The sequence below is a fragment of the Thalassophryne amazonica genome, chromosome 11 (genome assembly GCF_902500255.1).
Source record: "Thalassophryne amazonica chromosome 11, fThaAma1.1, whole genome shotgun sequence".
Taxonomy (NCBI): domain Eukaryota; kingdom Metazoa; phylum Chordata; class Actinopteri; order Batrachoidiformes; family Batrachoididae; genus Thalassophryne; species Thalassophryne amazonica.
Genome location: NC_047113.1, coordinates 51,433,289 through 51,460,771, shown reverse-complemented (window position 1 = coordinate 51,460,771; position 27,483 = coordinate 51,433,289). Strand labels below are relative to the sequence as shown.

At 43.5% G+C, this 27,483-nt stretch overlaps 1 protein-coding gene across 1 annotated transcript; it reads right to left on the bottom strand.

Annotated features, from left to right (window-relative positions):
- Window positions 1–268: 268 nt before the first annotated feature.
- p2ry4 (pyrimidinergic receptor P2Y4) lies at window positions 269–8,957 on the bottom strand. Its single transcript, XM_034181926.1, has 3 exons — window positions 8,701–8,957; window positions 3,756–3,872; window positions 269–1,961 (listed from the first exon to the last, which is right to left on the bottom strand). The coding sequence occupies exon 3, from the start codon at window positions 1,920–1,922 to the stop codon at window positions 834–836; it is 1,089 nt and encodes a 362-aa protein (XP_034037817.1). The 5' UTR covers window positions 1,923–1,961; window positions 3,756–3,872; window positions 8,701–8,957; the 3' UTR covers window positions 269–833.
- Between the last annotated feature and the right edge of the window lie 18,526 nt (window positions 8,958–27,483).

Sequence of the window (27,483 nt, the reverse complement as noted above, 5' to 3'; positions counted from 1 at the left end):
TGTCCACAATAGTTACACAGAGTCACTATTTGGAAAAAGTCAGACAAACTCAACTAGGTATGAGAGCTGCTTCACGCAGAAACATGGACAAAGATGGCAGGAAAGAAAACACTTGTGACATCACAAGTAAAACTTTCCAACACTGCTATCACATTCTACAAAGTATTACAGAAATCAACCAAGACTGAAGAAAGAAAAATGGTGTTCAAAAACCATTTCTCAATTCCAAAAGTAAAAGGAAAATCTCTTTTCCTTATAATGAGGCGTGGGTGGTTACTGTTCTGTCTTAAACAGCCTTGTGAGAAAGCTGAAATACAAAAACAGCTGTGATCAGGCGATATTCAAGAACTAGCTGCATTGTTCATTAAAAAAAACATATGAGGGGGAATATCTCGTAACTGTCTTGTGTGGTCAGACAAAGAGCAATACTTTAAACACAGTTATTCTCTTCACCTGTCTCTCTGCTGGTTTACCTGAATCTGGATTTCAATTTATGTTGCATTTATATAGAACTTTAAATATATATATGGTATTATAGAGACTACTCTAGGATCAATTAAATAAAAGACTGTTTGGTGAAACAATTTGAAATGTGCACTACAAAGACTTGCCTCAAGAAATCAAGGCCAAATAACAGATGTTCTTACAGCTGGGAAGTGTAAAGATTAGGTTTGGGGGGGGGGGGTAGTACATGCTGTAAGTCAGTTTTAGAGAACACTTACAAACACACACACAAAAAAAGGTTAAAAACAAACCAGTTTGGTTTGACACCTTTACACATGGTTTGGATTCATCTAAAGGGTAAAACTGAGTCCATCTAAGAATGTTCTCCTCTATTGATCAATCTCTTCATAGGTTTTAAGGTCTTTGTTCTTATTATTAAGAGCGATGTCATCTTTGCCGATTGGATTAGTTTGCACGTGTTTACGTGTTTGACTGTTTCGTGTCCATTTTTTAACTGCCAGAGCAGCCAACACCTTGGTGCGGAAGTGATCCCCAGCCAGGAAATACAGAATAGGGTCGATACAGCTGTTGATGCTTGCCAGAGGTCTAGTGATCTTATAAGCAAAGTTGACAATGTTCAGGATTTCACAGTGAAGATCCAGCACACGTGCAGTGTAGTAGACCGTCCGTGTGACATGAAATGGAACAAAGCTGAGAGCAAATACAACCAGCACCACAATGATCAGTTTGATGGATTTCCGACGTGAGGAGGCCCCCTTCTGGGCGGCAGATAATCCCAGTCTAGGACGGCATAAGGCCCGTGCCATCAGGCAGTAACACACCATGATGATCAGGAACGGGATGACAAACAGTAAAACCATGACGACAGAGCTGTAGTCGACATACTCCTCAAAGGCATCCTGGCTGGTAGTGTCATGGCACACAGTGTCATTATCCCTCAGGGACACGGTGACAAAGATGAGGTTTGGAACCAGGCACACGGTCACCACAGCCCACACCATGTAGCACACGTAGTGCGCATAACGGGTTTTAACCAGAGTCAGTGCCTTAATTGGGTGGCAGATACCAAAGTAGCGTTGCACGCTAATGCAAGTGAGGAAGAGGATGCTGCAGTAGAGGTTGGCATAGAACAGGAAGCGTGCTATTTTGCAAGCAGCCACACCAAAAGGCCAATGACTGCGGTTTGCATAGTAGTAGATGAGGGTGGGCAGGGAGAGGACATAGAGGAAATCAGACAAGGCCAGGTGGAACATGAACACCGTACTCATGTTCCACGGGCGCATCTTCATGACAAATATCCACAAAGCCGTTGCATTGAGCACCAAGCCGAACACGAACACCAGGCTGTAGGAGACGGGCAGCAGGATGTATTTAAACTCCTCATCAAAGTGGCAGGTGTAGTTCAGTTGCGCTATGAATTCCACTGACTGGTTAGGGCTGCTGGTGACCAATTCCATTGGAGTCAGTTCTCAATTCCAAGGCAGCAGATGAGAAAACTTTCAAAGGGAGAAGAAACACTGAGATAATTCACAATTCATTTATTAGTGTATAAGAAAATACATAAAAGTATATAAAGCACACATCATACAAATAAAACAACAAAATCAACAGACTGAGTCAAGTCCACTATACCTTTTTTCTCAAAGAAAATACTAAAATTAACTAATTCAAAATTATACATTAATTTGTACATGTCAATTAAGTCCCCTCTAACTCTTCTGCTTTCCAAAGTTATTAACTCTGCATTCTTCAACCTATCCTCATAGGACATATGCTATAATTCAGGTACTAATTTAGTTACCCACCTCCGAACCTTTTCTAAAAATTGTTCATCTCTTTCTAAAAAAGATTACCAGAGGTACACAATATTCAAAAAGAGGCTGAACATAACTTTTGTATAATATTAAAAATGACTCTTTATCTATATAAGTGAATGCTCACTTGATCATACCTGGTCCACTATTTGTCTTAGCTGCAGCCTTGGCAATATATTTAGAGGACAGGACAGACTGTCAGTTACTAACACACCCAGATCTTTCACTTCACTCACAGTTCCTAATACAGTTACAGTCATAAAATAATCATAAGTAGGATTTCTATTTCCTATGTGTAACACTTTACATTCAGCCTCATTAAAACCTAATAAACATTCTTTTGACCATAATAATAAATTATCGATATCATCTTGTACTATTTGTGAATCAACCAAATACAAAATTGGGTGATACGGTTTGTGTCATCTGTAAAAATCTTACATCTTGTAGATACAGTACTACGTAAAGTTCCTTTGGCTGCTCCCTTGTTTTTCACAATGCCCTACTTTTGTAATTTATATATTAATCGGGTGTGAGGTACAAAGATGCACCAATCTAAATCATTTTCAAAAACATTTGTCATGTATTTGAATGTAGCCTGTATTTCTTAATCACCTCCACCAAGAGCATTTGTTTATCTTCCTGTTGGTAGGTTTAATTCAAGTGCCTATGTAATCATAGGTGATCCCGTGATCCAGTGTCAATTTTCAATTTCAATTTATTTTCATTTATATAGTGCCAAATCACAACAAAGTTACCACAAGGCGCTTCACACAAGTAAGCACACACGCGACAGTGGTAAGGAAAAACTCCCGCTGATGATATGAGGAAGAAACCTCAAGCAGACCAAACTCAAAGGGGCGACCCTCTGGTTGGGCCATGCTACCGACACAATAGACAACAGTACAGGAAATTATACAGGAAATTTTGGGAGATTTTGATTTGATAATGCATTAACAGGGTATTGTATCACTGTGATATGAAACTTAGCATTAGTTGCCATGAAAACCACCTTCATCATTACTAAATCCACTTTTAAATGTATTTAATGCTTATAAATGAACACTTACATTACAAATAAATTAGGAAATAATTAGGCAATTCTCACTTTTGGTAAAATTTTATTTTCTCAGTGGCTTAAAGCATTTTACCCCCTAAAATTTAGGCACCATGTATTTCTCAAGATATGCCATCAAATGGATCTGTATCAGATCCACAAAGAGCCATATCTGTCTTGCAGTAACACATCAAGAACATGATCTACGTTTTTCTTTTCTCTTTCATATCAGTGATGTTACACCTCCCTCAAACCGCCAGAGATTTTTAAGCTCAATGCGTTGATTTCTTTCACGCTGGCAGTGAACTTCAAAGCGCAGTACACTTTGTGTAGTTTTCTTTCTCAATGACACATTTGCGCAATGGGTTTTTCCTTTTTATCCTTGTCAATAAGATGGTTTTGACTCTCTCAGTACATACCTTTATTCCTGTTCGAGGTGGAGCTGTGTTCCACCGCTGTGAAGTTCCACAAACAATTCTTCCATCAGGCTTTACTTTCAGCTCCAAAACGCTGCTGCTTCTGCTTAATGCTGCAGTCTGTCACAAAGACACAACTTAACCTTTAACACAGAATTCTAACAAACTAATAGACTAAACCAAATTTTCAACGCTTCATTATAATGTGATCTTCATGGACACAATATGCTTATATCTTTAGTGCAACGTCTTACAGTTCACTGAAATGTTATCGCTGCACAGTTTTTATATTTGCATATTTAAATTGTATTTCTGAATCAGTATGTGCTCTGTTTTAATTTCTGCTCTTTTGTTTGCATTTGTTATTTGACCTTCATTTTTATGTTGATTTCTCAACATAACTGGATCAGCTCATAGTGCAATTAAAATTATTTGATGTGTTCTCATAAAAGAATTATTTTCATATTCAACTGATTATTTTTCAGATAAACTGATTAGTTGTTTGGTCTATAAAATGTCAGAAAACACATTCTGTTTACAGCCAGACAAGAGTAAATAAACTACTAAAACAAACCAGAAAATATTCAGGTATTAAAAAGCTGATTTCAGAGTATTTGGATTTTTTTTTTTTTCTTCAAATGCCCCAGTTGATTAATTAATTATCAAAATAGTTGCTGATTAATTTAACAGCTGATTCGTAATCGGTTAATCTCATGCTCAAAAGTGATGCAGACTTTATCCCAATTAGTACTTAACTGGGAGGTGCAATTAGCATGTTTCTCCTTGTTGAACTGGAGTTGTGTGTGGAAATGTGTGCTACAGTATACTGGAGTTGAAAGAAAATAATGACCATGAGCACAATGCACTTTTGTTGCACCCCTTTAGGGTCCTAATGTAACTGCACAATTTAACATAACCACACATTCTCATAGACTGTATTTCTACATGATTTTTCCATTCGATTCAGATGCTGAAAGTGCTTTACAATGGTGCCTTAAGTTCAATCATTCATTCTCTCTCTCTCTCACACACACACACACACACACACACGCACACAAAACTTAACTAGAGATTATTGTGGCATTAACTCAGTTGAAAGTTGAAATAACTAAGTTGCAATAACTTTAAAAAAAATCTATGCAAATTGTTACACCAATTTTTCTCATTGCGACAGCAGTTCCTTTTTTAGAGTATACTTGTCAAAAATCTTTTGCAGATAATGACTTTCATAAATGTGGCATTCACACATACACACACCCCTCGCTTTTCACTGCAGCTGTTCCTGTTTGTTCTTTGGGCGTCTTGCCTTCAGCAGAAATTCATGCTCAGTTGTTGTTCAGGTCAGCTGATCGGGTTGGATTCTAAGCAGTAGCTCCATAACGAAGACTCAAATTTCAAATTTTCATTTGTAATCAGCCTTTCTTTTACAGCTGTAAGTCTAATAGGAAGCAGCTTGTCACCCATTTATTGAAACAAGGATCTTTTTGATTACTCTGTAACCTTGAGATCATCACTACCCCATGACAACACTCGCAGAGTAAAGTGTAACTTTCACTAACCTATGACAGTATCCTATGGCCTGTGCCACACAGTGGAACAAATGAGCCATTGCAGTGATGGGTGGGAGGCATAATATAATATGATCCACTTTAAGGGTGAGTGAAATCATATTATGAAATTTTTTTTCAAGGCACAAGCATGGAAAAATAAATACTATTATCATATACCTATAAATGATACAACAATATGATTGGATAAAACACTAAAGAATAAATAGCAATACACCCTTTTCGTGGACGGTAATATTTTTCATACCACCCGAGTAATCAGCCAATCCGGACAGCGGAGGGGCGCCACGACGAAGAGGCGCGGTCAGAGGAACTGTGAAATACTGATGAGTCACTATTAATAATTTCTTACGTGTCCAACCTCATAGGTTGATCATTAAAATTAAATTTGTTAGTTCTAAAAGCCACCATAATTATTTATAGGAAAACGTTCTATTTTTTTTCTACTAAGGTTTGAACTTTGAGTGTTTACACAGGAGAGAAAAGTCAGAAAATGTTAATGCCTGTTTGAGAAAATTGTATAAAGTGTGTAGTGAGGGGTCTTAAAACATCTATAATAATTGTAAAAAATAGCGCTGACTACTTCGCGGATTTCGCCTATCGCGGGTTATTTTTAGAACGTAACATAAATGAGGGACCACTGTATATGATAAAATCGTTATCAAGTTGTTCACCAATGAATATGGCTTTTTACACCTTTCAGAAAACAATACAACATTTATCATTTATAGGTATATGATACACCCTGTATAAGAGCCTTCGGCCTCAGAGTGTATGGTTTTCTGAAGGGTGTATAAAGCCATATTCATTGGTGATCAACTTGATAACTGATAATATTTAAATTTACAGGTAGGAAAGGTACATAAATATGATATATATCGTGAAACCTGAGAAATTGTAGAGTGAAATAATACCATTCAAAAGGCTGCCTATTATAAATCATATTTTTTTCCATACTTTTTGACAACCAGAACCCCACTACATATTTGTAATTAAATTAATAAAAGTTTGTTTTTTAAAGTAAGCTGCCTGCCTGTAAGTGTATCTTTAACCCTATAAAAAGTGGTAAAAATAACTTAATTGGTATATCATGATGTGTGTCACAGCACATCATACAGGGACCTGTTTTTGCTATCTTGGACTAATATTTTTCATGTTCAAAGTGAAAATCAGATGCCATTTTCCTGCTTCTGCTGCTGTAGCGAGCCGCTCTAAGGTGAGCGGCCGAGAGAGTTGGACTCCTCACTTTGGTCCAACACGGATTTGGCTCAAGAAAAGTTGGCGCATCTCAATGTTTAAACATACGAGGTCTATTAGAAAAGTATCCGACCTTATTATTTTTTTCAAAAACCATATGGATTTGAATCACGTGTGATTACATCAGACATGCTTGAACCCTCGTGGGCATGCGAGAGTTTTTTCACGCCTGTCGGTTATGTCATTCGCCTGTGGGCAGTCTTTGAGTGAGGAGTGGCCCACCCTCTCGTCGATTTTTTCATTGTTTAGGAATGGCTCAGAGACTGCTGCTTTGTTTGATCAAAATTTTTTCAAAACTGTAAGGCACAACTGAGTGGACACCATTCGATAAATTCAGCTGGTTTTCGGTAAAAATTTTAACGGCTGATGAGAGATTTTGGTCTGGTAGTGTCGCCGTAAGGACGGCCCACGGCACCTGACGGCGATCTGCGCTTCGACGCGGCAGCGTCTCACCGTTTCAAGTTGAAAACTTCCACATTTCAGGCTCTGTTGACCCAGTAAGTCATCAGAGAACAGAGAACTTTCAGAAGAAGTCGGCATGAGGAGTTTATTCGGACATTCCATTGTTAACGGACATTTTGTAATGAAAGAACGTGCAGGCAGAGTCGCATGTCGGGCCGGACCCGACCGCGGGGGGTCGCGACAGGAAAAACACCTCCGTGTTGGAAACCTTAACGGGCAAGTTGGAACATGCCCAATTACAAATGGTTTTCAACACGGAGGTGTTTTTCCTGTCGCAGCGCACACAGATTCGCCGAGTCGTCACGGAAACGACTCGGTGAATTTGCGCGCACGTCTTTCATTAAAAAATGTCCTTAAACAGTGGAATGTCCGCATAAAGTCCTCATGCTGGCCTCTTCTGAATCTTCTCTGTTCTCTCACGATGTCCTGGGTGAATTAAGCCTTAAATTAGGATGTTTTCAGGTTGAAACAGGCCGACGACGGCGCCTGGAAGCGCTGCGCGCCGTCCCGCTCCGTGGGAAGTCCTTACAATGACAGAAACACCCCATAATCTCTCATCAGCCGTTAAACTTTTCACCGAAAACCAGCTTAATTTCTCGAATAGTTTCCACTCGGATATTCCTCACAGGTCCAGAAAAAATTTTGATAAAGCAATGCGCGCCGTCTCGAGCAGCGTGTGAAACAAAGGAATTCAGCCGAGAGGGCGGGACCACATCTCACTCAAGGCCTGCCCACAGGGAAATGACGTCAGCGACATGCATGAAAAAACTCACGCATGCGCACGAGGGTTCAAGCATGATTGGTGTAATCGCACGTCATTCAAATCCATATAGTTTTTTTAAAAAATAAAAAGGTAGCATAGTTTTCTAATAGACCTCGTACACATAAAGGCTAGTCCCAATCCTTCATTTTTGTTCTGTCTGGCTGCCACTCCTTTAAGCAAATAATTGTCTGAGAAATTTAATCAGAGGGGATTTTTTTTTTATTGTGTGTCTATTTGAAACAGAGGTGACTTCACATAATACTCACATTAGGTCACAAAGGTTTGTCTTGCCCCCTCTGTTGAATAAAAGTGGTACTATACTTCCACCTTTCCAACAGTGACTGAATTTGACATGCATCTATTCTGAATTTTAAAAAAATTAATTTTTGCATCATAAAAATAAATATGCAGTATTGTAAGTATCAACACCCCCCCCCCCCCCCAAAAAAAAAGACAAACAAAAAAAAACAACAACTAAACCTTTAGGGAAATATTCACAGAAAAAAGTGGACAACTTGCTCCAATTATTCTCCAGTGTCAGATTCCCAGTCCTCACTGTGGAAAATTAAAAAGATTTAAAAAAAAAAAACAACAACAACACTTTTTGCTTTCAACTCGCACATGTAGTTTCTGGATAGTAAAATCTCGTCTTATTCTGATTGTCTGAATAAATCCTGTTAACCTTCTCAGGTTTGGTATTATTATTATTATTATTACTATTATCAGAAGACATTTGTTTGTTTATCGTAATTCATCCAATAAAAGGGGAGGGGGCGGGGCACCGACTGAAACAGTTTGGCTAAGATGAAGCTTATCTAAATCACGTTTCAAAATACGCTCGTAAAACTCAAAACTGTCGGAATTTCTCTCATGAGGGCCAGTAGTTATTGTTACTCACCAGAACAAGTGTGTCTTAGCCCGGTGCCACAGAGAAATGGTGTTGTTTCAGTTTGAGTCCGCACACAGCTGAAGCTTTGAAACTGGTGTCGTTCTGGTGGCTTGATCGTCAGTGGGAGGAAATCAGATACCGACTAAAAAAATGAACTTATCTTTGGTTGGATTTCCTGTCAAAGCGCTCCGCTGCAGACAGTCAACAGCGTGGGCTCGCAGAAAGCTGGAATGTGAAGAGTCACTGCTAACAGGATCAATAAAGAACCGCCTAAAAAAAGAGTCTCCGAGTCAGTTTCACTTCACTGAACGAAACAGGGGTTAAAGTTCACACATTTGATTCGGAAGAAATTTCCAGAAAATGTCTGATGATTTAACATTGAAGTTTTTAAAAGAAAATGTATTAATAACTCCCATTCTGTGCATAACGAGTATATGATGTGTCTCCATGTTGTGGCCCGGGGGCCAGGTAAGGCCATGAGCGAGTAAAGCATGCCCTAATCTTTTCTTTATTTGCTTATTTTAAAATACTGACACTGAATATTAAAAAGAAAGTTTTCTTTTCCAGCACAAAGAGACATTTACAATTGTATATTTAAAAAATTTGGTGAAGAAATTAGCACTTGTAGGGAAGTCTATTATACAGAAAACATTATAGTAAGTAATTTGCACCCAGGGTTCAAAATATAAAAAAAAAAACACTAAATAATCAACTATAAAATAAGAATAATATACAGTTATTTTTTAACTATTTACAGGGCTTTAGTAAACATAAACAGCACAATATTTACAGAAACATCTTCTTTTAATCTTCTGTTTTCTTTTTTAGTTTCACTGTTAGCACATTCAGTGTTTGATTAAAGCCGTCACTTGAGTTACTGGCAGTCCCAGTTTTAATTTTTTTGCTTGTTCTATTGAAATAGGAAGTTTAAGCCATCAGTTTACTTTCATATTGAGCATGCACGGTGCAGTGTAAGAATCCCAGCCCTCACTGCGGCATGCTGCTTTGCACATTCTGGTGACACAGAGTGCTGATATACCATTTCTACTCTCATATGATGCACTTTCTCTTCACTCTACAAAAGTGCTTTGCTTGTTCAACATCACATGATGGGTAACATTTAGAAAATCCTACCCTGTAAAATGCCATGAGTGAATAGAGAGACAAAGCCCCTTCAGTATTTTTAACACAATAACTCAAAAACAATGACTGCTATCATCTTGTTAGTCAACAAATTAAACAAGCATATACTGAAGTTAAACTGATATACTCTGGTCAATTTTGAGGCACTAAATCAATCCAAAAGCCAAATTTGCTTTGATTTTGTAATATACCATGGATTTATCTGCCACCTGCTGAACAGTGCCATCTACTGGACATGTGTGGGCAAGCTGCAGGAAAGAATATTATCATCACATGCAAGAACGGAGTTAGGAGCAGGTGGTTGAAGGGACTTCAAGCTTGTTTGTCAGATTTCTTTTATTATTATTATTATTTCTAAACACTAGGTCTGGTGGGCCACCAGTGCTACCCGCTGCTTATGGATAAATGAGGGGTTTGTTTATAGGTGAAGAAATGAAACCCAAAAAGAAAATTACACCACACCTACAGTAAAACATGGTGAAGGTTCCATCATGCTGTGGGGCTGCTTTTCTGCATTTGGTAATGTAGGCATTAAAAGTATCAAAGAATTGTTAAATTAGATTAAATTAGGTGATAAGGTTACCAAGACATTTTAAAGTAAATGCGTTGCCTAGTGTCAGAACACAAGGTTTGAGATCCTTCATCAGATCAACACGATGGTAGAAAAGGATGGACTATTTCGGCCATTGCATATATATATACGAGGGCTGTCCGTAAAGTATAGGTCCTTTTTATTTTTTTTCAAAAACTATATGGATTTCATTCATATGTTTTTACGTCAGACATGCTTGAACCCTCGTGCGCATGCGTGAGTTTTTCCACGCCTGTCGGTGACGTCATTCGCCTGTGAGCACTCCTTGTGGGAGGAGTCTTCCAGCCCCTCGTCGGAATTCCTTTGTCTGAGAAGTTGCTGAGAGACTGGCGCTTTGTTTGATCAAAATTTTTTCTAAACCTGTGAGACACATCGAAGTGGACATGGTTCGAAAATTTAAGCTGGTTTTCAGTGAAAATTTTAACAGCTGATGAGAGATTTTGAGGTGATTCTGTCGCTTTAAGGACTTTTCACGGTGCGAGACGTCGTGCAGCGCTCTCAGGCAGAGTCATCAGCCTGTTTCAAGCTTAAAACCTCCACATTTCAGGCTCTATTGATCCAGGACGTCGTGAGAGAACAGAGACGTTTCAGAAGAAGTCGGTTTCAGCATTTTATCCGGATATTCCACTGTTAAAGGAGATTTTTTTAATGAAAGACGTGCGGACGGGTCCGCGCGTCGGGACGCAGCCGACGTGGCGCGGCGGCACAGGAAAAACACCTCCGTGTTGATAACCATTTGTTAAAATCCAGTTGGCTTTTGATGGCTTTCAGTGGAGTGAGTATATGAAAAATTATCAGCTGGAGATGTTCCAACTTGTCCTCAAGGCTTCCAACAGAGGTGTTTTTCCTGTGACGGAGCGTCACAGCGGCTGCAAGCCGACGCTGCAATCCGTCTGCACGTCTTTCATTAAAAAAATCTCCTTTAACAGTGGAATGTCCGGATATATATATATACTACCTGGGGTACCCGGCGTTGCCCAGGTTAACCTGTTTAGGATATAATCTACAAAATATTCCAAAGTTTATATTTTATCATAATTGTAGATATCTTATAAGTATATATGTAGTCCGAATAGGCAAAGGTTTGAACTAAAAACCCAAAATAGGTGGAATCCCCAAACCAAGAGAGAAAACTGAATTTTACTGCATGCAAGAAACAACAATGAAGTTCTTCAGACTTTATATTGCAGATCAAGTATGCTCATAATCATTAATCAGAATTGATGTTATGACCTTTATAATTGTTGATACATTGCAAATCTAGTTTATAAGAATGCTACAAAAATAAAATGGCTTTTAAGCAAATGTTAATTTTGGATTTGAGATGTTGAATATATATTTAAATGTAGCTTTTACTGACCAATAGTTCTGAAGAGCCTCTTGGTAGACAATGTTCCTTGTCCTTCTGTCAGGAAAGTGGATATACAGCTGATTGGGGTTACCAACTCTGGAGCATCTGACTAACTAACTGTGGAAGATCACAGGTTCTGCCATATTCAGGCCAGCCACATTATCAGCAAAAGTAGTGGTTTCTTTTTGCACACTTTGAGGCATTCCATCTTTAAATGGTGTAAATGTTGCCTTGCATATTTCTTAAAGTTATGCATTCATTGGTATATTTAGAGAACAAACAATCTTTTCAATTGTAAAAAAAAGAGGTTTCAATCAATTCAATCAATCAATTTTTTTATATAGCGCCAAATCACAACAAACAGTTGCCCCAAGGCGCTTTATATTGTAAGGCAAGGCCATACAATAATTATGTAAAACCCCAACGGTCAAAACGACCCCCTGTGAGCAAGCACTTGGCTACAGTGGGAAGGAAAAACTCCCTTTTAACAGGAAGAAACCTCCAGCAGAACCAGGCTCAGGGAGGGGCAGTCTTCTGCTGGGACTGGTTGGGGCTGAGGGAGAGAACCAAGAAAAAGACATGCTGTGGAGGGGAGCAGAGATCGATCACTAATGATTAAATGCAGAGTGGTGCATACAGAGCAAAAAGAGAAAGAAACAGTGCATCATGGGAACCCCCCAGCAGTCTACGTCTATAGCAGCATAACTAAGGGATGGTTCAGGGTCACCTGATCCAGCCCTAACTATAAGCTTTAGCAAAAAGGAAAGTTTTAAGCCTAATCTTAAAAGTAGAGAGGGTGTCTGTCTCCCTGATCTGAATTGGGAGCTGGTTCCACAGGAGAGGAGCCTGAAAGCTGAAGGCTCTGCCTCCCATTCTACTCTTACAAACCCCAGGAACCACAAGTAAGCCTGCAGTCTGAGAGCGAAGCGCTCTATTGGGGTGATATGGTACTACGAGGTCCCTAAGATAAGATGGGACCTGATTATTCAAAACCTTATAAGTAAGAAGAAGAATTTTAAATTCTATTCTAGAATTAACAGGAAGCCAATGAAGAGAGGCCAATATGGGTGAGATATGCTCTCTCCTTCTAGTCCCCGTCAGTACTCTAGCTGCAGCATTTTGAATTAACTGAAGGCTTTTTAGGGAACTTTTAGGACAACCTGATAATAATGAATTACAATAGTCCAGCCTAGAGGAAATAAATGCATGAATTAGTTTTTCAGCATCACTCTGAGACAAGACCTTTCTGATTTTAGAGATATTGCGTAAATGCAAAAAAGCAGTCCTACATATTTGTTTAATATGCGCTTTGAATGACATATCCTGATCAAAAATGACTCCAAGATTTCTCACAGTATTACTAGAGGTCAGGGTAATGCCATCCAGAGTAAGGATCTGGTTAGACACCATGTTTCTAAGATTTGTGGGGCCAAGTACAATAACTTCAGTTTTATCTGAGTTTAAAAGCAGGAAATTAGAGGTCATCCATGTCTTTATGTCTGTAAGACAATCCTGCAGTTTAGCTAATTGGTGTGTGTCCTCTGGCTTCATGGATAGATAAAGCTGGGTATCATCTGCGTAACAATGAAAATTTAAGCAATACCGTCTAATAATACTGCCTAAGGGAAGCATGTATAAAGTAAATAAAATTGGTCCTAGCACAGAACCTTGTGGAACTCCATAATTAACTTTAGTCTGTGAAGAAGATTCCCCATTTACATGAACAAATTGTAATCTATTAGACAAATATGATTCAAACCACCGCAGTGCAGTGCCTTTAATACCTATGGCATGCTCTAATCTCTGTAATAAAATTTTATGGTCAACAGTATCAAAAGCAGCACTGAGGTCTAACAGAACAAGCACAGAGATGAGTCCACTGTCCGAGGCCATAAGAAGATCATTTGTAACCTTCACTAATGCTGTTTCTGTACTATGATGAATTCTAAAACCTGACTGAAACTCTTCAAATAGACCATTCCTCTGCAGATGATCAGTTAGCTGTTTTACAACTACCCTTTCAAGAATTTTTGAGAGAAAAGGAAGGTTGGAGATTGGCCTATAATTAGCTAAGATAGCTGGGTCAAGTGATGGCTTTTTAAGTAATGGTTTAATTACTGCCACCTTAAAAGCCTGTGGTACATAGCCAACTAACAAAGATAGATTGATCATATTTAAGATCGAAGCATTAAATAATGGTAGGGCTTCCTTGAGCAGCCTGGTAGGAATGGGGTCTAATAAACATGTTGATGGTTTGGATGAAGTAACTAATGAGAATAACTCAGACAGAACAATCGGAGAGAAAGAGTCTAACCAAATACCGGCATCACTGAAAGCAACCAAAGATAACGATACGTCTTTGGGATGGTTATGAGTAATTTTTTCTCTAATAGTTAAAATTTTGTTAGCAAAGAAAGTCATGAAGTCATTACTAGTTAAAGTTAATGGAATACTCAGCTCAATAGAGCTCTGACTCTTTGTCAGCCTGGCTACAGTGCTGAAAAGAAACCTGGGGTTGTTCTTATTTTCTTCAATTAGTGATGAGTAGAAAGATGACCTAGCTTTATGGAGGGCTTTTTTATAGAGCAACAGACTCTTTTTCCAGGCTAAGTGAAGATCTTCTAAATTAGTGAGACGCCATTTCCTCTCCAACTTACGGGTTATCTGCTTTAAGCTACGAGTTTGTGAGTTATACCACGGAGTCAGACACTTCTGATTTAAAGCTCTCTTTTTCAGAGGAGCTACAGCATCCAAAGTTGTCTTCAATGAGGATGTAAAACTATTGACGAGATACTCTATCTCCCTTACAGAGTTTAGGTAGCTACTCTGCACTGTGTTGGTATATGGCATTAGAGAACATAAAGAAGGAATCATATCCTTAAACCTAGTTACAGCGCTTTCTGAAAGACTTCTAGTGTAATGAAACTTATTCCCCACTGCTGGGTAGTCCATCAGAGTAAATGTAAATGTTATTAAGAAATGATCAGACAGAAGGGAGTTTTCAGGGAATACTGTTAAGTCTTCTATTTCCATACCATAAGTCAGAACAAGATCTAAGGTATGATTAAAGTGGTGGGTGGACTCATTTACTTTTTGAGCAAAGCCAATAGAGTCTAATAATAGATTAAATGCAGTGTTGAGGCTGTCATTCTCAGCATCTGTGTGGATGTTAAAATCGCCCACTATAATTATCTTATCTGAGCTAAGCACTAAATCAGACAAAAGGTCTGAAAATTCACAGAGAAACTCACAGTAACGACCAGGTGGACGATAGATAATAACAAATAAAACTGGTTTTTGGGACTTCCAATTTGGATGGACAAGACTAAGAGACAAGCTTTCAAATGAATTAAAGCTCTGTCTGGGTTTTGGATTAATTAATAAGGTGGAATGGAAGATTGCTGCTAATCCTCCGCCCCGGCCCGTGCTACGAGCATTCTGACAGTTAGTGTGACTCGGGGGTGTTGACTCATTTAAACTAACATATTCATCCTGCTGTAACCAGGTTTCTGTTAGGCAGAATAAATCAATATGTTGATCAATTATTATATCATTTACCAACAGGGACTTAGAAGAGAGAGACCTAATGTTTAATAGACCACATTTAACTGTTTTAGTCTGTGGTGCAGTTGAAGGTGCTATATTATTTTTTCTTTTTGAATTTTTATGCTTAAATAGATTTTTGCTGGTTATTGGTGGTCTGGGAGCAGACACCGTCTCTACGGGGATGGGGTAATGAGGGGATGGCAGGGGGAGAGAAGCTGCAGAGAGGTGTGTAAGACTACAACTCTGCTTCCTGGTCCCAACCCTGGATAGTCACGGTTTGGAGGATTTAAGAAAATTGGCCAGATTTCTAGAAATGAGAGCTGCTCCATCCAAAGTGGGATGGATGCCGTCTCTCCTAACAAGACCAGGTTTTCCCCAGAAGCTTTGCCAATTATCTATGAAGCCCACCTCATTTTTTGGACACCACTCAGACAGCCAGCAATTCAAGGAGAACATGCGGCTAAACATGTCACTCCCGGTCTGATTGGGGAGGGGCCCAGAGAAAACTACAGAGTCCGACATTGTTTTTGCAAAGTTACACACCGATTTAATGTTAATTTTAGTGACCTCCGATTGGCGTAACCGGGTGTCATTACTGCCGACGTGAATTACAATCTTACCAAATTTACGCTTAGCCTTAGCCAGCAGTTTCAAATTTCCTTCAATGTCGCCTGCTCTGGCCCCCGGAAGACAATTGACTATGGTTGCTGGTGTCGCTAACTTCACATTTCTCAAAACAGAGTCGCCAATAACCAGAGTTTGATCCTCGGCGGGTGTGTCGTCGAGTGGGAAAAAAACGGTTAGAGATGTGAACGGGTTGGCGGTGTACACGGGGCTTCTGTTTAGGGCTACGCTTCCTCCTCACAGTCACCCAGTCGGCCTGCTTTCCCGGCTGCTCGGGATTTGCCAGGGGGTAACTAACGGCAGCTAAGCTACCTTGGTCCGCACCGACTACAGGGGCCTTGCTAGCTGTAGAATTTTCCACGGTGCGGAGCCGAGTCTCCAATTCGCCCAGCCTGGCCTCCAAAGCTACGAATAAGCTACACTTATTACAAGTACCATTACTGCTAAAGGAGGCCGAGGAATAACTAAACATTTCACACCCAGAGCAGAAAAGTGCGGGAGAGACAGGAGAAGCCGCCATGCTAAATCGGCTAAGAGCTAGTAGCTACGCTAAGCTAGCGGATTCCTAAAAACACGCAAAGTGAATAATGTGTAAATAATTTAGAGGTGATTCAGCAGAAGGAGTGCTTTAGTTAAGGCACGTAAAGATTACACTGGGAAACAAATCGTAATCTAGATAACTAGATCAATCTAACTGCGCAGATTAAACAGCTAACAGATACAGAAAAACACCGCTGTGCTCCGGAACAGGAAGTGATACAAATTTGACCACTAAAAACAGTTTGAGCCATGAAACATCAACATACCAAAACTATTATATCAACCCCAAAGCTAGTGCACTATTATAATAGGACAGCAGGGTGTGAAGAGTTGATAAATAACAAAATTGAATTTATGATATTTACATCATAATGAGCAGCATATATACAACGCGCCATTGGAGAACACAGGCTCTGTGCCCGCTTACTGGCTGATTGAAAGGGTGCTGCCCCATCAGCAGTTAGAACTACATCACTTTTTCAAATGATCTGCAGAGTGCCATTGTGATACAGAAAACATGCGTTTGCCTGATACATTATGATCAACGCTAGGCAAGTGATACACATCATGTACACTCGACAGCTCTATTTTTAGAAAATGTGCAAATGTTTAGAAATACATGTACAAATTGCAAGAAAAGACAAAGCTTGATATTTTATCCAGTAAACTTTTAAAGTTTAATTTACAGCCTGTGGTTGAAAGCTCTTTGCTAGGAGTGAAAACCTTCATTCCAAGAAGGAATAGGCTGTATTCTGATAAGTATTATAGTGATTGTGTATAAGTTTTATCAAAATTCATGTGGATTTTTAAGTAGGATGGCATATCTACTCATTCACACATGGTGTCAAATATCATGGGTGTAATATTGGTAAAGGGGAGTACGGGGATAACAAAGCACATGGAAGAAAGTTACTTTGTATTGAATTGTGTATTTATATTCTTACAATCAAAATGTTCAGTATATGATTAGTCAGTAAATGACAGAAAACCCACATTTGTTTTTGCTATAAACAGGTCTGAAAACACTAAAGTTTGTAGAGTTGTTCAAATCTTTTCAAGGAAAGTCAAACAGGTTTGTAGCACCCACGTGCAGCATGTGCAGAGAAAGGATGCATTCATATCAAGGGGGATATTTGAATCTGCTTGGTTATACAACCAAGCTGGCATGCACACCCACGCTATGTGTGCTAGCCAGCAGCCAGCAGCAGATAGCCCAGGAGTCTGGGCTCTGTTTATAGCAGTAGGCAGGCTACTGAGCTCCTGCATATATGCATAGGGCCAGCGGCCAGCTATTAAAGCTGAGAGATTTGTGCTGGAGTACAACTGCCACTGAGGTACATATGGTTCAACTGTATATATCAGATTATTGTTAATATTGTTGTCTTAATATTAATTGTTTTGTTTGAAAATAGTACCAGGTTGTAGCCCATGTCATGGTGGTTCAGAATATGTAACTTTTGGGTTCAACTGTATGTATCAGATTATTATTAATATTGTTGTCTTAATATTAATTTTTTTGTTTGAAAATAGTACCAGGTTGTAGCCCATGTCATGGTGGTTCAGAATATGTAACTTTGGGGAGCTCACCTTTTGGAGCCTATTCCGGACAGACAGAAAGACAAAAGTAGCCATATATATATACTTAACAAAAATATAAACGCAACACTTTTGGTTGTGCTCCCATTTTGTATGAGATGAACTCAAAGATCTAACCAGTGCAACACATCTCCTTCGCATAGAGTTGATCAGGTTGTCAGTTGTGGCCTATGGAATGTTGGTCCACTCCTCTTCAATGGCTGTGCGAAGTTGCGACGACGAACTGGAGTCAGGTCGAGACCCCGATGAGGACGACGAGCATGCAGATGAGCTTCCCTGAGACAGTTTCTGACAGTTTGTCCAGAAATTCTTTGGTTATGCAAACCGATTGTTTCAGCAGCTGTCTGAGTGGCTGGTCTTGTTGTGTGGGCCGCTGAAGAGGAGGTACTGCTGGCCCACCACCACTAGAGGGCGCCCTGCCTGGAGTGCGGGCTCCAGGCACCGGAGGGCGCTGCCGCCTTACAGGAGCAGCCAGGATGACAGCTGTCACCCATCACCGGAGACAGCTGATCCCAATCACTACGGAGGTATATCAGCAGGACAGCATCTCCACCTCATTTGCCGAGATATCGTTTCTACCAGAGAGGTAACGTATCAAAGCAAATAGAGTGCATCTTTTGGATTGAGCTAGTTTTTTGGATTACTGTTCCAACGAGAGGTGGAGGTACCTTTCCTGCTGTTCGGAGTCCTGGGTGCATACGCACCCCCATCTAACTGTTCTTTGCTCCTCGCCAGCAGTACCAGGTCCGACACGCGGAGGCAGTGGCCACCTGGGAGTTCGGGACTTGGCGGCTCCAGTATTCCCGGGGTCCTGTGGCGGAGGAAGCCGTGTGGTTCCGGTCTTACCTTGGAGAGGCGTCTCCTATCTTCGAGCCTGCCCACACGACACTTTTGTGAATTGACTGTTGTCCATTGCTGTGATTGGTTGTATTCGTTGTGCACATTCACAACAGTAAAGCGTTGTTATTTTGACTTACTCCATTGTCCGTTCATTTGCGCCCCCTGTTGTGGGTCCGTGTTCCTACACTTTCCCAACAGGATATCTCGGCCAGCGTCATGGATCCCGAGAGGCGTCAACCGGCTGTTGAACGGCCAATGGAAGAACAGGACGCGCAGGCGTCCGCGGGAGGGGTAATCGGTGAGTTGCAGCGGATCCTCACCGCTTTCACGACTCGGTTGGATTTCATGACCGAGCAGAACGTCCTCCTGAACCGCAGGGTGGAGGCTCTCGCCGCGCAGGTGGAGGCTCTCCCTCCCGTAGATCCTGTGCGTAACGTTGACGTTCCACTGGTTGTTCAACGACCTCTCCCTCCTTCCCCGGAAGCATACATAAGCCCTCCAGAGCCGTACGGAGGCTGTGTGGAGACGTGCGCGGATTTTCTGATGCAGTGTTCGCTCGTCTTCGCACAGCGTCCCGTTATGTACGCGACCGATGCTAGTAAAGTAGCTTATGTCATAAACCTGCTTCGCAGTGAGGCACGCGCTTGGGCTACAGCGCTCTGGGAGCAGAATTCACGGCTCCTTCTGACATACGATGGGTTTGTGAGGGGGCTCAGAACCGTGTTCGATCACCCTAATAGAGGAGAAACCGCTTCAACCGTGCTACTGTCAATGAGACAGGGGCGTCGGAGCGCAGCTGTTTATGCAGTCGACTTCCGCATCGCGGCTGCGAGATCCGGCTGGAATAACGCTGCCCTCCGCGCCGCCTTTGTAAACGGACTTTGTTTGGTTCTCAAGGAGCACCTGGTGGCTAAGGACGAACCGCGGGATTTAGACGGGCTTATCGATCTTGTCATACGGTTGGACAACCGGTTAGAAGAACGTCGGCGGGAACGAGACGAAGGGCGTGGCCGGGCACGCGCCGTCCCTCTCCCTTCCGGTTCCGACCGCGCTCCGCCTTCCCCACGCTCCACGGCCCTGCGCTCCGTGGGGCCACAGCTCCCCCTACTGACGAAGCTATGGACACGAGTAGGGCAACATTTAGGGCACCAGCTGCACAGAGGAGACGGGCCCATGGAGCTTGTTTTGTTTGTGGTGCACTAGAGCACCATGTGAGAGACTGCCCCGAGCGGTTACAACACCAACGCCCGCCCCTAGAGACTGGGCTAGGGGTGGGCCGAGACATTCACGTGGGACACACCCACATTGCTACACGACTCCCAGTCACGATCCTGTATGAGGATTTAACCCTGAAGGCCCCAGCACTGGTGGACACGGGCTCTGAGGGGAATCTGTTGGACTGCAGATGGGCCAGGGAGATAGGGCTCCCTCTGGTGGCGCTTACCTTGCCTGTGCAGGTTCGAGCACTAGATGGCTCCCTGCTCCCTCCGATCACACATAAGACACCACCTGTAACGCTGGTGGTGTCAGGAAACCACCGGGAGATGATCGAGTTTTTTGTGACTCAGGCCACTTCCCGTGTGGTTTTAGGCTTTCCCTGGATGTTGAAGCACAATCCCCGGATTGATTGGCCGTCCGGGGTAGTGGTTCAGTGGAGCGAGACCTGCCATCGGGTGTGTCTAGGTTCCTCGGTTCCTCCCGGCTCCCAAGCTAAGGAGGAGGTCAGAGTCCTGCCCAATCTGGGGACGGTGCCGGTGGAGTACCACGACCTTGTCGACGTGTTCAGCAAGGATCTGGCGCTCACACTCACCCCCCACCGTCCGTACGATTGTGCCATCGATTTGGTTCCAGGCAGTGGGTTCCCGTCCAGTAGACTGTACAACCTCTCACGGCCTGAGCGCGAATCAATGGAGACCTACATCCGGGACTCGTTAGCTGCCGGGTTGATCCGAAATTCCACCTCCCCGATGGGCGCAGGTTTCTTTTTCGTGGGTAAAAAAGATGGCGGACTTCGTCCATGCATCGATTATAGGGGGCTGAACGAAATCACGGTTCGCAACCGATACCCGTTACCCCTGTTGGATTCAGTGTTCACGCCCCTGCATGGAGCCAAGATTTTTACCAAGCTTGATCTTAGAAACGCGTATTATCTGGTTCGGATCCGGAAGGGAGACGAGTGGAAGACGGCATTCAACACCCCCTTAGGTCACTTTGAGTACCTGGTCATGCCGTTCGGCCTCACAAACGCCCCCGCGACGTTCCAAGCCTTGGTTAACGACGTATTGCGGGACTTCCTGCACCGGTTCGTCTTCGTATATCTAGACGATATACTCATCTTTTCTCCGGATCCTGAGACTCATGTCCGGCATGTACGTCAGGTCCTGCAGCGGTTGTTAGAGAACCGGCTGTTTGTGAAGGGCGAGAAGTGTGAGTTCCAACGCACTTCTTTGTCCTTCCTGGGGTTCATCATCTCCTCCAACTCCGTCGCTCCTGATCCGGCCAAGGTTGCGGCGGTGAGAGACTGGCCCCAACCAACAAGCCGTAGGAAGTTGCAACAGTTCCTAGGCTTTGCTAATTTCTACAGGAGGTTCATTAAGGGCTACAGTCAGGTAGTTAGCCCCCTGACAGCCCTGACCTCACCAAAAGTTCCCTTCACCTGGTCGGATCGGTGCGATGCCGCGTTTAAGGAGTTGAAACGGCGCTTCTCGTCTGCACCCGTTCTGGTGCAGCCCGATCCTAGTCGCCAGTTAGTGGTTGAAGTGGACGCCTCGGACTCAGGGATAGGAGCCGTGCTGTCCCAGAGCGGGAAGACCGATAAGGTCCTTCACCCGTGTGCCTATTTTTCCCGCAGGTTGACCCCAGCCGAACGGAACTATGACGTCGGCAATCGAGAGCTCCTTGCGGTGAAAGAGGCTCTTGAGGAGTGGAGACATCTGTTGGAGGGAACGTCCGTGCCATTCACGGTTTTCACTGACCACCGGAACCTGGAGTATATCAGGACCGCCAAGCGACTGAACCCCAGGCAAGCCCGCTGGTCACTGTTCTTCGGCCGTTTTGACTTCCGGATCACCTACCGTCCCGGGACCAAAAACCAAAGATCGGATGCCTTGTCCCGGGTACACGAAGATGAGGTCAAAACGGAGCCGTCGGATCCCCCGGAACCCATCATCCCGGAGTCCGCTATCGTGGCCGCCCTCACCTGGGACGTGGAGAAAACCGTCCGGGAGGCCCTGACACGAGACCCGGACCCCGGAACCGGACCGAAGAACAAACTCTACGTCCCACCAGAAGCCAGGGCTGCAGTTCTGGACTTCTGTCACGGTTCTAAGCTCTCCTGTCACCCTGGGGTGCGAAGAACCGTGGCAGTCGTCCGGCAGCGCTTCTGGTGGGCGTCCCTGGAGGCCGACGTCCGGGGTTACATCCAGGCCTGTACCACCTGTGCCAGGGGCAAGGCGGATCACCGTAAGACACCGGGATTGCTACAGCCGCTGCCCGTGCCTCATCGCCCCTGGTCCCACATCGGCCTGGATTTTGTCACGGGTCTCCCGCCGTCCCAGGGAAACACCGTCGTCCTCACGATAGTGGACCGATTCTCCAAGGCGGCCCACTTCGTGGCCCTCCCGAAGCTCCCAACGGCCCAGGAGACAGCGGACCTCCTAGTCCACCACGTCGTCCGTCTGCATGGGATACCATCAGACATCGTCTCCGATCGCGGTCCCCAGTTCTCCTCGCAGCTTTGGAGGAGCTTTTGCCGGGAACTGGGGGCCACGGTCAGTCTCTCGTCCGGGTACCACCCCCAGACCAACGGACAAGCAGAACGGGCAAACCAGGAGATGGAGCAAACCTTGCGCTGTGTGACAGCCGCGCACCCGACGGCCTGGAGTACCCACCTGGCCTGGATCGAGTACGCGCACAACAGTCAAGTGTCGTCCGCCACCGGCCTCTCCCCCTTTGAGGTGTGTTTGGGGTATCAACCCCCGTTGTTTCCGGTGGTTGAGGGGGAGGTCGGTGTGCCCTCGGTCCAGGCCCACCTACGGAAGTGCCGTCGGGTGTGGCGTGCCGCCCGTTCTGCTTTGTTGAAGGCCCGGACGAGGGCGAAGAACCATGCAGACCGGCGGCGGGCCCCGGCTCCCACGTATCGTCCAGGGCAGGAGGTCTGGTTGTCCACCAAAGACATTCCCCTTCAAGTGGACTCCCCGAAACTGCAAGAACGATACATCGGCCCCTACAAAATACTCAAGGTCATCAATCCCGATTCACCCGGTATTCCATGTGTCAAGGATTAAACCCCATCACACCTCACCCCTCTGCACTCCGGGTCCGGCGCCACCTCCTGCCCGGATCATCGACGGAGAGCCGGCTTGGACCGTGCGCCGGCTCCTCGACGTCCGACGAATGGGCCGGGGTTTTCAGTATCTGGTGGACTGGGAGGGGTACGGCCCCGAAGAACGCTCCTGGGTGAAGAAGGGCTTCATCCTGGACCCGGCCCTCCTGGCCGACTTCTACCGTCGCCACCCTGACAAACCCGGTCGTGCGCCAGGAGGCGCCCGTTGACGGGGGGGTCTTGTTGTGTGGGCCGCTGAAGAGGAGGTACTGCTGGCCCACCACCACTAGAGGGCGCCCTGCCTGGAGTGCGGGCTCCAGGCACCGGAGGGCGCTGCCGCCTTACAGGAGCAGCCAGGATGACAGCTGTCACCCATCACCGGAGACAGCTGATCCCAATCACTACGGAGGTATATCAGCAGGACAGCATCTCCACCTCATTTGCCGAGATATCGTTTCTACCAGAGAGGTAACGTATCAAATCAAATAGAGTGCATCTTTTGGATTGAGCTAGTTTTTTGGATTACTGTTCCAACGAGAGGTGGAGGTACCTTTCCTGCTGTTCGGAGTCCTGGGTGCATACGCACCCCCATCTAACTGTTCTTTGCTCCTCGCCAGCAGTACCAGGTCCGACACGCGGAGGCAGTGGCCACCTGGGAGTTCGGGACTTGGCGGCTCCAGTATTCCCGGGGTCCTGTGGCGGAGGAAGCCGTGTGGTTCCGGTCTTACCTTGGAGAGGCGTCTCCTATCTTCGAGCCTGCCCACACGACACTTTTGTGAATTGACTGTTGTCCATTGCTGTGATTGGTTGTATTCGTTGTGCACATTCACAACAGTAAAGCGTTGTTATTTTGACTTACTCCATTGTCCGTTCATTTGCGCCCCCTGTTGTGGGTCCGTGTTCCTACACTTTCCCAACAGGTCTCAGACGATCTTGGAGGTGAACATGCTGGATGTGGAGGTCCTGGGCTGGTGTGGTTACACGTGGTCTGCGGTTGTGAGGCTGGTTGGATGTACTGCCAAATTCTCTGAAACGCCTTTGGAGACAGCTTATGGTAGAGAAATGAACATTCAATACACGAGCAACAGCTCTGGTTGACATTCCTGCTGTCAGCATGCCAATTGCACACTCCCTCAAATCTTGCGACATCTGTGGCATTGTGCTGTGTGATAAAACTGCACCTTTCAGAGTGGCCTTTTATTGTGGGCAGTCTAAGGCACACCTGTGCACTAATCATGGTGTCTAATCAGCATCTTGATATGGCACACCTGTGAGGTGGGATGGATTATCTCAGCAAAGAAGTGCTCACTATCACAGAATTAGACTGGTTTGTGAACAATATTTGAGGGAAATGGTGATATTGTGTATGTGGAAAAAGTTTTAGATCTTTGAGTTCATCTCATACAAAATGGGAGCAAAACCAAAAGTGTTGCGTTTATATTTTTGTTGAGTGTGTATATATATATGTATATATATATATATATATATATATATATATATATATATATATATATATATATATATATATATAGTCCTACAAACTTAAAAGACTTTGAACACATTGGCGTAGAAGAAACTACCAGCAGTTCAATGCAAGAAGCTTCTAAACAGTTACAAGACCCTTCTAAATGGTGACATGGTTAAGATCTTGCAACCAAACATTAGCGAAGAAGAGTACCAATGACCATGTTTGATGTACATTTTGTGTTAGTATATTTCCTTATTATGTAAGGCTTTTTTTCTTCAGTAACATGATACATTTTATTAAATATTCTGATTATATAAAATTGGGTAGTTTGCATTTATTTCTGAATTTATTCTAAATTCTATACTTGAAATACAGGGGTGCCAGTAATTTTGACCAGAACTGATTACAGTGTGGATTTCTTTCCTCCCACTTCCAAACACATGCAGGTTAGGTGAATTGCAAACTTTGAACTGATCAGAGATGTGCGTGTTTCTCTGTCTATATGTGGCCTTGCGAAATACTGGCATCCTGTCCAGGGTGTACCCTGCCTCATGCCCTGCTGTGACACGTTCTAACCCACTTGTGATCCTTGATTGGAATAACCAGGTATAGAATATGAATGAATGAATGAATGAATTATTACAGTGTCAGCCAAACCTGATATTTTGCCAGTCCGTAATGATGCAAAGGAATTCAGTAAAATGCCCCATGGCAGTTTGGCAGAGTTGTTCAACCTGTGAAACATCATGTACAAGCATGCAAAGTCACCAAACATTATGTATTTACCCGCTACCCTGATACATTTATTGTCCTTATTTATCAAATTTGCTGTTTGCATAGCTTTAATAATAAAATAAAATCAAATATATGTGATAAAAGTGAAACAATTTAGTATATGTTTTAAGTATGAATTTTTGTACTTCATCAGGCCTGATGAATTGTGTTTCATTTACACGTAGTTCCCATGCCACAACTGTAGGGTGTAGTTTTTGACATAAGGTTTTAATTTTTACTAACTACATAGCTGGTTCATTTTTACGTTTCAACTGTACCCTTTGCCATCTTGGAGAGTGACCTATTCATGTCTTTGGGTTCTCGGTCTTTGAGATCAAGAAATGGCCGGGAAGAGCAGTCATGAGGTCACTGGACAGAGGTATGTAGATTATCTTCTCTTCCTAATTTAGGTGTATTTGGATCAACACATTTCAAAAAAGCTGGGACAGGGGCAACAAAAGACTGAGAATGTTGATGAATGCTCAAAGAACACCTGTTTGAAACATTCCACAGGTGAACAGGTTAATTGGAAACAGGTGAGTGTCATGATTGGGTATAAAAGGAGTATCCCCAAAAGGCTCAGCCATTCACAAGCAAAGATGGGGTGAGGATCACCACTTTGTGAACAACTGCATGAAAAAAATAGTCCAGCAGTTTAAGAACAATGTTTCTCAATGTTCATCCATCCATCCATTTTCTACCACTTAGTCCAATTAAGGGTCGCGGGGGGCTGGAGCCTATCCCAGCAGTCATAGAGCGCGAGGCGGGGTACACCCAGGACAGGACGCTAGTCTGTCGCAGGGCCACAGACAAACAAACACAGACACACCCACACACACCTACGGACAATTTAAAGACTCCAATCCACCTAACCCACATGTCTTTGGATGTGGGAGGAAACCGGAGCACCCGGAGGAAATCCACGCACACACGGGGAGACCATGCAAACTCCACACAGAAAGGCCACGGGAATTCTCGACCTTCTCGCTGTGAGGCAACAGTGCTAACCACTAATCCACTGTGCTGCCTTCTCAATGTTCAATTATAAGGAATTTAGGGATTCCATCATCTACAGTCCATAATATAATCAGAAGATTCAGAGAATCAGGAGAACTTTCTACACATCAGCGGCAAGGCCGAAAACCAACATTGAATGCCCATGACCTTCGATCCCTCAGTCCTACTGCATTAAAAACTGACATCATTGTGTAAAGGATCTTACTACATGGGCTCAGGAACACTTCAGAAAACCATTGTCAGTTAACACAGTTCGTCGCTACATCTACAAGTGCAAGTTAAAACTCTATCATGCAAAGTGAAAGCCATACATCAACAACATCCAGAAACGCTGCCACCTTCTCTGGGCCCAAGCTCATTTGAAATGGACAGACACAAAGTGAAAAAGTGTGCTGTGGTTTGATGAGTCCATATTTCAAATTGTTTATGAAAATCATGGACGTCGTGTCCTCTGGACAAAAGAGGAAAAAGACCATCCAAATTGTGATCAGCGCAAAGTTCAAAAGCCAGCATCTGTGATGGTATGGGGGTGTGTTAGTGCTCATGCCATGGGCAACTTACACATCTGTGATGGCACCATCAATGCTGAAAGGTACATCCAGGTTTTGGAGCAACACATGCTGCCATCCAAGCGTCTTTTTCAGGGATGTCCCTGCTTATTTCAGCAAGACAATTCCGAGCCACATTTTGCACGTGTTACAACAGCGTGGCTTCATAGTTAAAGAGTGCGGGTACTAGACTGGCCTGCCTGCAGTCCAGACCTGTCACCCATTGAAAATGTGTGGCGCATTATGAAGCACAAAATACAACAACGGAGACCCCGGAGCAAGAATGGGAAAGAATTCCACCTACAAAGCTTCAACAATTAGTGTCCTCAGTTCCCAAACACTTATTGAGTGTTAGAAGGAAAGGTGATGTAACACAGTGGTAAACATACCACTGTCCCAGCTTTTTTAAAATGTGTTCCAGGCATCCAT